The sequence below is a fragment of the Camelus ferus genome, chromosome 6 (assembly GCF_009834535.1).
Source record: "Camelus ferus isolate YT-003-E chromosome 6, BCGSAC_Cfer_1.0, whole genome shotgun sequence".
In the NCBI taxonomy this organism is placed as follows: domain Eukaryota; kingdom Metazoa; phylum Chordata; class Mammalia; order Artiodactyla; family Camelidae; genus Camelus; species Camelus ferus.
This window is the reverse complement of record NC_045701.1, coordinates 11,839,581-11,856,357: the sequence shown is the minus strand read 5'-3', so window position 1 is coordinate 11,856,357 and position 16,777 is coordinate 11,839,581. Positions and strand designations below refer to the sequence as shown.

Genomic DNA, 16,777 nt, shown 5'->3' with positions numbered 1-16,777 from the left:
ATCACTTATTAGAAAGACAAATCAAATAACACACTGGACATCTTCAAAACTCACCTCTCACCTAAGATGAAGCCTGAAGCTTGTCAGCATCAGAGCTTCCAGCCCCTGGGACAAAGACATAACTCTTACTGGCAGTAACCCTGACAGCGTTAGAGAATTTAAGAACTGGCCTGAGAGCAATAGCTATTAGATTTAAACAGTCCTATAAAACGTGAACTGTAACTAGAGGAATATACCTCAAAATGATACAAATTTCTCAAATATAACAAATTATTGTGTTGCTAAATGAGGCAAACAATGCCTTACACACAGCAGACACAAAACAAAAATTTTAAATACTGAAATTGCTCATCAATTTTGGATAACAAGATTAGCATGCATTTCAGGGGTAAATGAACCCTTTCTCCAACAATTATACTATAATTATAGGTATTGCAGTACTTTTTAAAGGAAAGTAAATTTCAAAAAAACATTCACTTCATTAAATGCTGTCTGAATTGTACTTAACCTAAAGGAGATGATCACCTGTCAGTCCTGGAAGAACTGGTAAGAAAAAGTGCCCAGTCCAGAGTCACAAGTCAAAGTGCTCTATGAAATCTATCCTTTTCTCCAGGACATTTTTACCACTAGATTTTTCTCCTTGAATGAATGAACATACGTATCCTGAGCACCAATATGCTAGATGCCGTTTAGGGTATCAGCTAGTGACTGAGCCAGAGTCTGAATCTAAGCTCTGCTGCTTGTTCGTGACATATGGAGCAGGCTATACAGTTTCACAGTCTCACGTTCCTCATCTGCAAAATGAGGACACCAACTTATAAGGTTATTATAACATATGCAACATACCTGGCTCTAACAATTAACATAGCACTGGATTCTCACAACTCTGGGACAAGGTGGTAGTGCCTGTTTGAAAACATGTGATCAAAGGAACTGAGAGGTTAAGACCTGGATATTGGTTCCTTTGAGGTATTTTCCTTTACATTAACTCACGTGCATTGTATATTCTTCTAGAAATGGGGAAACTGTCTCTAGGAGTCAAAAAGCTACCGGCTCTGGTGTTTGGCAGCATGAAGAATGTCAAGAGTACTGAAGAGGAACTCAGTGGGCAACACAATGCAGGCGCCTGCAGTTTAACACGGTACGAGTATGTTGTATCATCATTTGCTTCTGAATCCTTTTCATCAGGTGGACTGCCTGTAATGCGTGCTCACTGCCTACACTGCATTCCCTGATATCACAAGAGTTAATGTGTAACAGTATCATTAAATGTTCACTGGAAAACTGTGTGGGGCAACTCACTGACTAGAATGGCAGACTTTTACTTGGTGTTCCTCTTAAGAGTTCATGGCTTGGTGTCAAACCAAACATATATGCACTTTACTGGAATGTTCTAAACAAATGAAATATACTAACCATGTATTTAAAAGCTGACAGTCTGAAAACAAAGAGTTCCTCAAAATGCTAAGGAACCAGATTCCTGTATTTTTTGGTTAGTTAACATTCCTTAAAAAAAAGCAGTACTCATTATTTTAACAGATTCTCCCCAATTAGTTGTCCTTACTTCTATTTTTAGATTCTGTGGCTCCTGAAGTAAACTACTACTTTCATCAGCAAAGCAAGTTCCAGGCAAAACTTCTTTAAGAAACCTGCCCAAATAGCTCATGCAGAGCCTTCCTGGGATGCCTTGACATGTGAATGCTACAGCCAGACCCATAAATGCAGGTGTATCACCACTAGACAATTCGACCTAAGCAGCAAAATCAGTTTTGCAACCCAAGGTAAGCGCTGCTCTTCACAGCAAGTCTTCCCAATAGTGTAGATTTAATTAATGTCAGAGTCACAGGCTGCTTCCTTTCCTAACGTCTCTCTCTGCTGCTAATTTATTCTTTGTATCTTTCACTTTGCTGGTTATTTTAAAAATAAACTGCAGTACACTTAGCAAATGGCTACACACACACTTTCCATTTAGTCACATTTATCGAGCACCTTCCATGCACCAGGTACCTAATATATGCCTGGGATAAGAAACAGTCCCTCACTCTTAAGAGACCGTGATAGAAAAGGACTGCCTGGATTTGCTGCAGAGGATGGGGATGTCTAACAGTCAAGATTCTTTGCTACAAACTTTGGTAAAAGGAATTTATTGGCAGGATCACAGGGAGGCCACAGAATCAATGGGAGCCTATAGAATCAGTTCACATAGCTGGTATATCCCAGGGATGGTCATGTGGTAGAAACATCACCTCCAACCCCTACATGATAGCTTCAATTAACATAGGAAACCGAGGGAGAGTATTCAAGCAGGATAGCTTAACTTAGAGGCTCATCCCATGGCACCAGAAGCTAGAGATTGTTACATTCACAACATAAAAGTCATTTCTCCTTTAAAAAGAAATTCATCAACAGACACAAAAATGATTCAAATCGACATGCGGCTGATTGGTACACTCAGTATAAAGACATGCGGGGTACAACTTGTGGGTTACCTTTTTAATTCTGCTATGTATCAGTAAATACAGACTTTAGGAAAATTCTTCCTATAGCCTTTGAAATTGATTTTTTATATATTTTTCCCCTTATTTCTTCAACACTCTTAAATCAGCAGGCTGCCATGTTAATTTTTACAAGGTGTAGTCTTCGTTCAATGTTAGAATTTAATCACTCAGTATAAAGTCTGATGCCTTTTTCCAAATCTCCATTTAAAATGTAAGCTAAAGGACAAAAGGAAAAAATAACTTCCCATATGTCATATAAATTAGCCCTTAAAATTGTGGGCAATGACTCATTTTTTAAAATAATGCTGATGAACCAGAAATGTATTTCTTCCTCCCAATCTTCACAAGAGAATAGGGATAAGATGCTCTTAATAACTGAACTTTCCAGCTGATACAAAGGCTAAAATTAACAATTTAAATTATATATATATTCCTTCGTAGACTAAGTATAGCGCACTGAATTTAGCACAGCTAGCGCCAAACCCTAAGACCCTCCACCTTTCTCCCAAGTCAAAGCCCTTTGCTGTTAGTACGTTTTGTGTGGGCACAAAGCCAATCCTAATAGCTAACATTTTAACACTAGCTTACCTCTTAAAAAGGCTGAGATTTGTCCTATTACCGTCTCCACTCTTTTTTTCAGATGAAGAAACCAAAGCATAGTCAAGTGAGCACTGTAGCAATCACCTGGTCTTGTGAAGACTGCATCTGAGAGACTCTACATACATCCCCTCTACATATCTGCAGGGCAAGGTTGGAGACAGACAGGTAAGAACACAGATTCCTGCCTCCTCCATCTTCTGTTCCATGCGATAAAGGGGCAAGTTATCTACACCTAGTATTTTTCCATTTATAAAATTGGAATAATGCTTCTACTTCGTAAGATAATAGGCTAGTCCTTCTCAAACTCCCATCTACAGGACGAACATCTTCCTAGGGTTTTTATTTTTAAGGAATGAGATTTTTTTTTTTAATGTAAGAATTTTTTGCTGCACTCTAACAAGGTTTAAGACATATGTGTTAAAAAAAATTCTGAGAGAATACATTCTGTACAGAGTGTCTGGACAATTTTATGCTTTTATGTTATGCTAAATGGCCAGCAGAGGTCTGAACCAGACAAGGCGAAACAACAGTAGCCTAAAAGCACTGTGCCACACTACCTCTCAGGCAACACTTTCAAGGGGCAACTCATCCTCAGTGATCTGACCAGCTTAGAAAGCTGTGGGTGGATAAAAGCATGGCATTTGCATCCAAATACTTTATAGTAAGCGCTGGTATCTCAAAGTACTATGAAATCCTGACAGCTAAGAGAACTGTCTGAGATGCAATGTCAGCTCTTTGTTCCAGATCAGTTTCCCAAAATTAATGATTTCAAAGCAACAGCCAAGCTGCTCCCTAACTAGCACAGGAGGAACTATTGTTTCCTAATAGTATGTAATTTTTAAAATATTTATATTAAAACATGAATATCGTATAAAATGAAAACTTTAAGTAATTTTACAAATGTCTTTGCACACATATTTCCCCTAATTGTTACATCAATAATGTCATTTACAAATGAATCATCTTTTAAAAATAAGACAAAGTTGGAATTCAAGTCTTCTAAAATTCAGGTCTTGGTCTAATGATCAATCTATTTTTTTAATCTAATACTGAAATAAAAATATTGCCATTACTATGTAATTATAATTTTATAATGTATAATTTTTCTAAATTTTCTTCCTAAAAACATTAAAACTGAGTTACTTAATATTCTTAACATACTTAATCATAAATTACGTAAAAATATAGAAACATGAACCATAAAGTACACAGTTTTAACTATATCTCCTACTTCAGTAGTACGTGTGGGCAAAGTAATTTTCTTTCAAGTAATCAATAAGTCATACCTTTTATTTAGTACTTTTAAATAATAAATAAGTAGGCACTTACTTTAGAAACTACTGTATGTGCCAATAATGTACAATATGCTACCCATATGTTTAATTTTTCCAGAAACAATTAGGAGGTTTTTTTTTTTTTTTTAAGAAAACAAGAAATTTTAATAGGTACTGGATTCCTCTGATTCTAACTCATTGCTAGGCTCAAAAAAATAGGCTTTTTCTACCAAGAATCTGAAATTAGAATTGAGTATTCTCCAAAGCAGAAATTATAGAGTACAGTGCTATTTCAGGAACAGACTATTCAGCTCTCACCCCCAATATCCACAAATGCCTATCATAATAGTTAAACCAGGTCAAAATAGTCCATAATTAGGCTTCAATATAATATACTAGGCCATTATGTTCTAAGATGCTAATAAACCAAAACCAGAAATGTTGAAATCAAAAGATACTACTTGAGGCTACTTATCATATAGATTGTTACTTCCTTGTTGTACTCCTTCTAGAACATTAATAAAGGGAATACTTTACTGCAAAAAAATTTTTATTTTATATATCACTAGCCATGAATTTGTCATTAGTTATTATGTAAATGCTGCCTAGTGCCAGTAAACAAATGGCATGACCATTTTATGTCCACAATTCACCTCTGTATTTACAAACAGAATGTTCATGATTTATAAAAGGGTATCTATCAGTGGTTTAACGTTGAGATGCAATCTAGCATCCATTATATCTGGTGTTCTGCAGATAGCAACGTAGGAGAGAAGTATTTTAATCTCCTTTCCTTTGAGTGACCTTATGTAAAAAAAGAAATCAATAATTTAGAAGTTCTAGCTCTCCAAAGGAGATTATAGAAATGGTTACAGACAGGGTATTAAGAAACCTCTTCCATGTCCACATCCTCTTGTAATTTCTGTACCATTTTGTCTTCCAGCTGCTTTCCTTTGCCTTAAAAAAAATTTAAAAATAAACTTCATCAATTCAGTGCGACCTTACAGAACTCATATCAACACTTAAAAAAGGAATATTTAATGTTATTTTAAAACATCCAAGATTCTAAGTAGTTTAGGAATAGCAACTAAGCGTACATGAATCTTATGATATATCACAATTTACATATATTTGCTCATTTCACCCTCGTGACAACATACATTTTAAAGATGAGAAAACTGAGGCACAGAGATAGATGACTGACCTAGGTCACTCAGACCTAGTAAGTCCAGTAAGACAAAGAGCTGAGATGTAAAGCCCTGGCCATCTGGAACCAAGGTCTCTGCTCTTAACACTGTACTATGCACCTCAAAAAGGGTTACCTAAAAACTTAGATACCTAAAAACTTGGATAACAATGGTTCATTCTTACGTTTTTATCGCCTATATGGGAGCCAAATGTGCCAGGATTTTGTCTATTTTAATAAAATCTGGTACAAAAACAACCTACCTAGGACTTTTGCAAAAATCTATTCAATATGTGGTTACAGAATTTGACTTTGCTAAGGTTTAGGCAAAGCTAAATCTCACCAAAATTCCTCTCCCTTTAAGTAACCTGTATAAATAAGTAAACTGTAAGTAAGTAGACTGTACTCAGTGCCAGCTGCGTAAGACTGGTTTTCTAGTACCTCACAAAAGGAATTGTGCATACGAGCAACTGCCCAAATGAGTGTCTAGCTGTAAGGTATATAAGTACAAAGAGGGGTTTTAATATAAAACTTTAGTTTTGAAACTGAAGTATCAAAATCACCTAAAAAACTACAAAAGAACAGAGGCTCAGGCTCAAAGGGCCTGGACTTCAGTGTTTACATATAAAGTTTCCCACGTAACTGCCATACAACCGAAGTATGCGAACTACTAATGTAAAACACTGTCCATTAATCAAAACAGTTATGAGGAGAAGTCATCTATTACTACTCAATTCCTTCTGATTAACTTGGAGAGAGATCTTATGGAACCTAGGATTTTATGAAGGTAAAAGGAAACACTATATGCAGTAAATTGACCAGAACTGCAAAACACACTGAATAAATTTTTATAAATAACTCATAAATGAGAGAGAACATTTCCTGAAAAAAAGATTCACCCTTAAAAAGTTGTTTGGTATCCAATTACACAGACCACAAAAATCTAGACTTTTCGTTTCTCTACTTAAGGCAGAGAACATCTGTGTAGTGCAATACTCACCCGCAAGAGGGGCACGGATAAGATGGATGTTTTGCTTGACTTCTTTGATGTCCTGAACTTTCTGTAGCTCTTTATTTTTCTTCAACCTAGGATAAAACACATCAAGGCCAAAATTTCAGTTACTAAAACCTCTTTAAAAGACATCAATCCGTAATTTGTAAAAATTGAGACTGCAGCTAAGAATTAACAAGACTCAGATTATACACATACAGTAAAACAAATCTCTGTTAAAGTACCTATATCTTCTCCTCAAATGGAGAACACAGTCTAATTTCTTAAATCATTCAGTAATTACAAGAGCACAAAACACGTAAGACATTAAAAAAAAAAAACAAAAAAGCTGACAGACTAGTTCTCAAGCATTTGGGCCCCTTTTGGTAATCCTTTAACACTTTTTTTTTTAAGCCAGAAAGCTGTTGGCATGTGCTTCTTTTCTATGACAGACTTTTGTGGTGATTAGATCAAAATTGATTCTCCTTCTAAAGAAATAGCTAATTCCAAGCTGGGGCAAGGAAAGTGCAAGATGACACTAGAACATCTTGTTAGCCATAAAGTAAGAAAGCATTCAAAGAATGATGAGGAACCATCAAAATGACACAGAGTCCGCCTGGAGGAATTCCCACTGACCAACCAGGGGTACTCAGAACATCAAAATAAATAATGACAAAGAAATTACAACCCAATGAATACAATAAGAATCAATGAATACACACAGATATAATGTCAATAAAAGAAGAAATTTTACAGCTGAGAGAAAAGGAAAATGCTCCCTCACATAAAAAAGCCAATTAATAAATGGAGAAGAAATGATAAAATTTAAAAAAAATTTGGCAACCATCACAACAGTAACAGATTCAAGAAGAACTCTAATGGATGCTAAACCAGTAGGTACCAGTTTGAGGAGTAACAGGCTCCTTGCAGAGTCTCAATGTGTCTCCCACAAGATGTGAACTGATTAAAAAGGGGGGAGGGGGGGGAGTAACTTTCCAGTGGAGAAAACTAGCAGACACCACCTTAACCAAGTGATTGAAGTTAACATCACCAGTAAGGGACAACATGCACCTCCTGGTACAATGCATAAGAAGCACACATGCCTGTGATACTCTGGCCAAAGGTGCCTGACCTGAACCTCATCATGGGGAAAACAGCAAACAAATTCAAAGTAAGGAACATTCTATAAAATAACTGACTTGTACTCTTCAAAAAGTCAACGTCATTCACAACAAAGGTGAGAAACTCTGGATTACAGGAACCTGAGGAGATATGACCACTAAATCAAATGCATGACCCAGGATTTTCTGCTGCTATGAAGGACATTATTGGAACAAATGGTGAAATCTAATAAGGTCTATAGATTAAATAATAGAATTTTATCAGTTTTAACCTTCTGATTTGGTAACTATACTGTGGTTACGTAAAAGCACGTTCTTATATTGTACACCTAAAACTAACAATGTTATGTGTATTCATCAATTTAAAATCCCACACACAAAAAACCCACATTCTTATTTTTAGGATACATACACTAAAGTACACTTAGGAGGAAAAGGCATCATGTCTTCAACTTACTACACAAAGAGTTAAGGATAAAGTACATGTGGCTAAATGCTAACGGAATATACAAGAGTTCTTTATACCATCTTATCAGTTTTTTAAGGTCTGAAGTTACATGAAAATAAAGATTTTTTTTTAAATGTTCATACCTGTTCATTATAAATTTAGCTTGGCGTTTCTGTTTGATCTCTTCAACTCTCTTCATTGCATCAACTACAAAAAAATTCATAAAAGTTAAATTTATGTATATTCAGGCAGGATGATTGTCATCAACAAAAGCATTAACAATAACTTCATTCTTTATTCTAATTTAGAAATGTGGAATAGGAATTTAAGCAATTCCAAATCGGCAGCCTAATTTTTTCCATGCAGTTCAGGAAGAGAAACAAGGCTTTAGAGGGTGTCAAATGCAACTACACACGCCCACGACATGCCATTTCCTCCCCTGAAGTCTCGTGACTAACTGGCAAAAAGGTGGTGAAAAGGAAGCCCTACCTATGATCCAATACAGACAGATAAAGCTGGTAGAATTCTAAGCCTCAGACACTTCTAGTTAACAAACCTCCACACCCAAGACTAGAAATGGCTAAAGGCTGCATAAGCAGACATGTGGGAAGGAGAAAGGCAGGGCGAAGGGCTTCAAACAAAGAGACATACTGGAGTCTACAAGCTAGCTTAAGGAACCAAGTTTTATTACATATGGGAATTTTTTTAAATTAAAGCCTCTCCCTACTTAAATAAATAAATAAAACAAATATTTAAGCAGGTAAGAACTAAATATTGCTTTTAATTTCAGTTCATTGTTCAGCTTCATTGTTGCTTAAGTCAAGCACCTAAAAGTTCTCTTAGAAAATCTGTAATTATCACCTTACGTGCTGCATTTTTTAACTTAACAAAATCACTAAATTTTACAAGGTATGGATAATACAGTATTTCTATCCCTAAACCAAATTATCTAAACTTGTAAGGTGTGTTACATTTTCTCTACATCTTAACTACGCCACACTCACCCAGAAAAGTACTCTACATCTCTATTTACTTTTCAGATATTTGAATGTTTTTATATTTCTGTGTAGGCACTTCAAATACCAAATTTAATCATTATGTTATTTTTATAATGGATACATTCGCCAATTCTGAAAAGAATTTGAAGTAGCTTATAGTAAAAAACACAAATACAATAGAACCATTACAATGAGGATAAAAGAATAAAAGCTAACCTATGAAAAAGAGAAGAATTTTAACATTTAAACAACCAACTGATATTAAAGTTATGATAATATCCCAAACCAGTGTCTCTTGAAAATTCCTGGTATTCCCTTGTGACTTACTAGTTTTATTCCATAGCTCTCGCTGGTATTTGACGGGTTCATTTCTACGTTTTTCAAATTCAAATGAATTATCCTGTAAGAGCGGGAAAAACATGGTTTTAAGAGAGGTAGAAAGGAAGCATTTAAGACTTTTTCTCCATTTCACAAAAGTTCCGAGTGTTTCAAGGCATGGACACATATTAAGATTTCCCCCAGGGTGACCCCAGCCAATAGAAGTTTTCATACTTTTTCTCCTTTAAACACCATGACATGCAAAATAGCCCCACTGAAAACATCTCTCTAGACATGATTCTTAAAGGAAGGGGAGAGGAGAGGACTGCCCCAATCCCTCAGAGGGGCATGTAACAGTCACGAGGATTATAAACAAACTAAAAAGCTTCCCTAAGTTTCCATTCCTAGATGAGACTCACAGCCAGAAAACTATGTATGAGACTGAACCATATGAAACTGCTGTTCTCCACAGACCAAAGAAAGTCAAACAAGGAGAATTGCACATGGTTCAACCAAAAAACCCAGCATGTTTATGTATTTCATTACCCATAAACCTTTGGGTTACAGCATAAAGGTATGAAACTACACATCTTCAAACAAATGTGGTGCTACTCTGCAGGACATGAGCTCCACCCTGAAATTCTTTAGGTCCCCTCCAAATGTAGTTGATATTTTGACAATCTTAATATCTTAAAACATGCAAAATAATTTTGGAAAAACTACAGATATTTCTTGGTTTTCAAATCTATCAGACTCAGACATATGGAACAGCATGCACCCTGCCCTTAGTTACTACATTTATATACACATGCTTCTGCTGAGATCAGAGTAACCTCAGCTACAACAAGGTACCTGGTCACCAGCAAATGACTACGACCTGGCATCCTTTCTTCACTCGTACAGCTGCCACCTGTATATGAGATGCTACATATCTACTCGTCCGAAATGAAAAGTATTTTTCTGACAAAAGTTTTATGATTTGGCCTTACATCTTGTCAAAAAAATATTCTTTATGTTTACTGAAAAACCTCTGGTGTTAAAGAAGCTGGGAAAGGGCTTCATGGCGACTGCACAGAAACTGCCTTTAAGGAGTAGAGATGGGAAAGAGTCATGAGCTTGGGGGAAGAGGAACTCATGGAGGAAGGAGATAGTTTTAAGATCTCCCTCCCTCAAAAGCAGCCTGTGTAGCAGTTTCCACCTCCTCCCTCCACACAGGTCAAGTGTGGACAAGCTTCACCAGGTCCTCATACCAACCCAGTAACAGCTACGTGGTGATGGGGGCCCACCTCATGAAAGCCCCTCACCCCTGACTTCCCACTGTTCCTCCTTACACCAGCATTATTAACTAAGTTCTCCGTTCTCAGACCCAAAGTCCTCCTAAGGAAATCGAGAAACTGATAGTAAGTGAGTCTGTTACAAACCTCATCTGAGCCCTCACTGTTATTCAAAAATCTTTTAATCTCTTAACCTCCTTTCAAAATCCCTAAGTAGCAATTTCAACTTCACCTCAACCCATTTAAATGACTCTCCCCCTTGTTGCAAGAGCCAAAACTACTTTTTTATGAATAAGGAAAATCACTTCTACAAACTAGATTGAGAATTTTTTCCCTTTTCAGAATTCTACAGATTTATGGCTTGGGGATCACATGAGAATGAGATTATTACTACAGCCAAATATAAATAAATCACTCACCAATCACTCTCTACGAAGCCTGGTTATAGTTAACTAAATCACATGTCCTCTCCCCCAAAATTAAAATTTTGAAAACTGTAAACAAGACTTTGATAACTAACTGCACTCACCACTGTGAGCTCTTTACCAGCTGCTTTCCGGAATGCTTTAGTCCATCTGACCTTGCGAGGATTGCGTTTCTTTTTGAAGTTTTTGTGACACTTAGACTTACAGAATCTGAACACCTACAAGAAAAGTAAGGTAAAATAGTGAAAAATAACTATTAAAAATGTTCATATCATAGGATGTTAGCCTTCCAGACAAAATACACTATAAAGTCTGAGAAATAACAGTGGTTCTCACTCACAACTGCTTCTACTTACTCACGGGACCATTCAGAAACGTGTGAGGCACATCACATAAAGCACAAATTGAACTATTTTTTGACTATCAAACATCATCACAACCAAAGGCTGAGAGTCCCAAAAATATGGTTAAAAACTACCATTTTAATAGAATAACAGTACAATCTTACTATGATCTTGGATGAAGGAAGTGATTTTAAGGAAAGTCATTTATTTAAATCCCTCCCCAATTTAGAATAGGTCTCGAAATTCACTTTCTATATACCTCGCTGAGGGGGTAAAAGTTTCAAACAACCATTCCAAAATCTCCTTTGGTTCTTTTCATCACTGCACAAAACAATTTCAAAAAAAAAAAAAAAAAGGAAAGGTCAAAATAATGTATAAACATTTCAAGCTAAGTAAGCTTGTATTTTATATATATAACACAAAGCGAAACACTCCATTTTATGTATCTGTTCTATAGGGACCTTCACCAAACACACAGGACACTATTTTCTTAGAAATGGTCAATGACAGATCAGTGTGATCTAGGCCCATACCTCCTGGAGAGCCCTCTCCTGGGAGAGTTGAGTAAAAGCATGTCTACATTCTTGAATTAACTTCAAAGCAACTAGAAAATATGAGAACTACTGTAGTCTCCTGGAGTAACTCACTATAAAATCATTACTGGTAAAAATTTGAGTATTTTCAGCCCAAAGTACTATTACCTTTGCCTCCTATGTTTAATAGCTACTAGATAACTCCTAAACAAATCCCCATTTCTGAGATATATCTAATGAGAAGTTTGAATTTGTCCTGGGTCTCCTCAGTTCCAAAGAGAGCCAACGGGATGCTACTGGGAAGTCTGCTTGAACTCCATGTCTAATAGACGTCATCTGAAAAGCACAATGAAGTATCTGAAGAGACTGGAGTCACTGAGATGGGAAAATGATTCAATCAACAAGTAAGGAGCAGCTACTACGTGCTTGATGCTGTATTTGGTGCTACAAATACAATAACTAAAACATGATACCCTACCTTGAGTAGCTTAGTCTAGCAACGTGATTAAGTCTCATTTTGCAAACAAGAGAGATCAAGATCAGATAAGGACATAAACAACAGGATAAAAGCTATATACAATAATGAGGTATAAAGCAAGATGGAAACACACAATAAGGAAGTAGTTAAACCTATGGTGGGGTAGGTGGTGGATACAGATTGTATGTGAGACAAAGCCTCATAGGCTCTATTTTTCCTTTTAATGTAGTCCTCTGGCATCATCCTCAGTCTTCCACATGCAAACAAATGATCCATCTGAGGTTAAAGTTCTTCAGCGCTGTCTTATGCCGCTAATTCAACAAACATTTATTAAGCACATATTCAGACTTTGTATATTTTTTCTGTTTGCAAACTATAGAACTATGGAGCATTAACACACAAATTCTACTTTTAAGAGTTAGGAGGCTATAAAAGTAACAAGTGCCAAATCTGGAACTAGGGCAGGACGGCAGAAAGAAAGCTAAGACACCACTATCCTTTGCAAAGACGGAATGGATAGAGCTTATAACTAGACACAAGAGGTGAAAAAGTCAAGAATGACCCTCATGTTTCTAGCAAAACTGTCTAGATGGATGACAGTCTTAATTCAGAGGAAAAAGATCTGAGGCAATAAGGAACTCTCAGTAGGCTCACTGTTAAGTATAAACAGGATTTCCTCATCAAGTGGAAAAATTGAACTGGGAACTAGGGAGATAAAGATTTGGGAATCATCAACAAAGAAAAAATGAGGTACTTGTTCTTCATTAGTGCTTCACGGCCTCTACTTCTTATTTCCCCAATCGGCTCTGTTCTGGATCCACTGGTCTTCCCTAGAGCAAGTTAGCTCCCAGCTAATTCAACACTGTCCTTGCTGGCAATATAGACTTCCTCATCAACCTGAACTTCCTCTGTGTCTGCCAGATCAACATCCAACTCTAGACAGCTCCCACTGTCCTTCCTAATTCTGATACTCAGCTCTGACAAACACTGATAGACAAAAAAAATCATAAAATCACGACGACCAGATCATCTACAAAGCCATCATGCCCACCATGGATGAGATTCCAATGTGGCAATCGTTTGATTTATTTCTTTAAATTCTTGGTCATGTTCCTAAGAGCAGGAATTCAAAATCTTCTACATGCTCTTTCAAGTTCCCAAACATAGGTTTGGTCCCTTACCCTCAGCAAGAACCCTTACTCCTATTTTGAGTTAGGTCAGTATCTTCCATCTTGAATACACATATAAGGAGATGAAGTAGGAACTGTAATTCTTTAGCACGTCAAAAATCAGTTCATTAGAGATTCTAAGAGCCTCTTCCTCTCCCGTCTCAAAGATTCCAACTCAACAGGTCTGGTGGAAACAAGCAATTAGTACTTTCTACAAGTGTCCGTGCTTCAGAAGCAAATATAAGAGAGGTCAAATCCTGAGAAATCCAAGGTGTTAAACAGAAGAATGAGATATGTTCTGGTATAAAAAGGCAAATCCATGTATCAATGTCAAGTCTTTCATAACGAAGCCTTATACAGTGGGTCCCCAACTTAAGATAGTTCGAATTTACGATGGCGCAAAAGTGATACACGTTCAGCAGAAACCGTAATTGAAATTTTGATCTTTCGCTGGCTAGCAAAGCTTGGTACCACTCTCATGTGATGCTGGGCAGCAGCAGCAGACCAAAGCCCCGTCAGTCAGCCACAAGATCATCATCAGTACACTTAAAATCATTCTGTTTTTCAATTTCAGTACAGTATTTAATAAGTTACATGAGCTAGTCAACACTTTATTATAAAATACGCTTTGTTTTAGATTATTTTGCCCAACTGTTGGTTAATGTAAGTGTTCTGAACATGTTTAAGGAAGGTTAGGCTAAACCATGATATTCAGTAGGTCAGGTTTTTGCATTTCGATTTACCATGGGTTTATCAAATTAACCCCATGTAAGTCAAAGAAGTTGTATTTCTATGTTTATCCTAAGTCTGTATCTGTATGTTTATAACTTAAGTTTATAGAGGTATCTTTTTAATACAGATTTATATTTGTATTTACAGCTCTACCCCAAGCTATCTACATTCCTGTCACATCCTTAAATAGAGGTGTAACTGCTCCACTCTGTTTGAGCCTTTGCTCAAACTGTTCGTTTCCCTTCCACCTAGAATGCCTCTTTCTCAAGTTCTTAAGGAAAATGTCGTCTCCTTTCTGTGCCTTTTCACGTACGACCCTTCCCTATTCGCCTCCAAGAACTCCTTAATACGGAACTCTACTATTAGGTCATATGCAACATTTCTACCGATCTCACTGACCCCAAGACTTAGTCACCTGTATACACACGGACCTCAGCAATGATGCTTGACTGCATTCAATAAGTTTACCGAATTGAAGAACTTGGCCCTTGTACAAAGTGGCCACACAGACCCCCAGCCTCCCCGCTGGCGCTGGCTGGGATCGCTCCTAAACCTCATTGCTGCCAGCCTCGCCCCAGGGCTGCCTAGTGACCAGCTCCGGTCGGGACGCCAGCAAGGAGAAACTCTGCAAGCGGGAAGACGAGGAAGGAACCCCAAGTAAAACCACCCTCGAGCGCAGAAATCCCGGGCCAAACGCCCCAAGCGCAGAGGAACCCCGCACCAAGCGGGCGCGGCCTCAGGCCCGAGGAAGCGCAAGGCTGCCCGCGCTGCTCTCGGCCGCCTCACCTTGCAGTCGTTGCGGACGAACATCATGCCGTGGCCTGGATAGATGGGCCCCGAACAGAAATAACACTTCTCAATCCGCATGTTGAACGCGCGTGACTCCCCGCCGACCGAACGCCGAGCTTCGGGGGAAGTGACGTAGCCCCGTCACAGAAAGTGGTTCTCGTCCCAGTGCTCCACCCGTCCTCGGCTCTCGCGAGCCTCTGGCAGGCGATCCGAACGTGATAGCGCCTTCTCGCGGCCGCGCAGGCCAAAGCACCGTCGTTTGGCGCAGGCGCAGTGCAGAGTCGGCCCGGTCGCCCTCTCTGAACTCGGTTTATAGCGCCTAGTGTTCCTCTCCAGCATGTCATAAAACATCAGCATTTACTCATGTCTTATGTATCTTGTTTCTGGTTTGTGGATTTCCCCAGCGGCTCTCCACACTCGGGCTGTCTCTAGGAGCTCCTTTCCCCGCCGTCGGCCCCAGCCCCGCCCCTGATTCCGGTCCAGGCTGTCTCGCCTGGAGTCCGCGGCGGGAGCCGGGTCCGCCCTGCAACCTGAGCGGTTGTCTCGCGCTCCGAGGACTTACCCGGCAGTATTTTAGAGACTTGTATAGTGTTCACCTTTACCCCCCGCCTCCGCCTTCTAATTAATATACGTATGTGGTAAAAGCTGACATTCTCAAAGGAAACTAAGATTCCTTCCCCCCAACCCCAGGCCTCCTGTCCTCTCCAGTGGTAGTCACTCCTTTTTATTACCGACCAGAGGTTTTCTGTGCACAAACATGTTTACCTGTGTATGTGCGCGTCTCCAGTCCCTCTTCTTTATAGAACTAATGAGCATCCTGTTCACGCTTTTCTGCATCTTGCTGTCATCTGCCGCCCCTCCATGGAATGTGAGCTCCATGAGAGCAGGGGTATTTGTCGTTTTATTTACAGTTCTATTCCCAGTACCTGGAACAGTTCCTGGCTCATAATTAAGCATTCAATACGCATTTTATTATCAACGAATACTTAACATTCTTTCCCAGTTACATATGCTGTTGCAGGAAGGTATTTTAATTGGTCTGGACATACCTTTCTTTTCTTTTGACATAATAAACATCCTGATTTTTTTTTTTCAAGAGAGTTTATATGTATAGAACTGCTGGGTCCATATACACTTAAAATTTGGTAGATAGTACTAAACGCCTTCCAAAAGGTATTACCAATTAACATTCAATAACAACGAATAAGATGCCTATTTCACCATATCTTTGTCAAAGGTGATCTTTGCCAACCTGAAGTTAAATTTCTTTCATTATTATTTTAACTTGCATTTATTTAATTAGGAAGGGATTGGGAATCTTGACAAATGTTTGAAATCTATTCTTTCCTCTGAATTGCCTGTTTTTGTCTTTTACACAGTTTTCTACAGGGTTGTTGATTTTTAACAGCAGTATTTGTAATTTATGTTCAAAAGTTGTCTTTTTTAACTTTAGAATTAGTTTCTATACCTATAATCTGCAAATACATGTTTTCCTTTTATCTGATACTTGTATTTATTTTTCTTTGCTAATCATTTGACATGCAATTCCTGAACAATGTTAATAACGAATACACAGACCAGAAATTGTAGTAATAAACA

The 16,777-nt window shown here is 38.0% G+C and overlaps 1 protein-coding gene across 1 annotated transcript; it reads right to left on the bottom strand.

The window, feature by feature from the left end:
* Nucleotides 1-2,128: 2,128 nt before the first annotated feature.
* On the bottom strand, nt 2,129-15,330 carry RSL24D1 (ribosomal L24 domain containing 1). The gene is made up of 6 exons (XM_006179896.3): nt 15,176-15,330; nt 11,238-11,351; nt 9,444-9,516; nt 8,262-8,325; nt 6,559-6,644; nt 2,129-5,329 (listed from the first exon to the last, which is right to left on the bottom strand). Exons 1-6 carry the CDS (start codon nt 15,254-15,256, stop codon nt 5,256-5,258), a joined length of 492 nt encoding a protein of 163 aa, XP_006179958.1. The 5' UTR covers nt 15,257-15,330; the 3' UTR covers nt 2,129-5,255.
* Between the last annotated feature and the right edge of the window lie 1,447 nt (nt 15,331-16,777).

What these genes read in the sequence shown, in the direction of transcription:
- RSL24D1 (XM_006179896.3), bottom strand. Translation starts at nt 15,256, where the DNA reads ATGCGGATTGAGAAGTGTTATTTCTGTTCGGGGCCCATCTATCCAGGC. An exon ending in CTGGTAAAGAGCTCACAGTG is followed by an intron (nt 9,517 to 11,237) that starts GTGAGTGCAGTT and finishes CCGCTCTTACAG; the next exon opens with GATAATTCATTTGAATTTGA. An exon ending in GCTAAATTTATAATGAACAG is followed by an intron (nt 6,645 to 8,261) that starts GTATGAACATTT and finishes GTTTTATCCTAG; the next exon opens with GTTGAAGAAAAATAAAGAGC.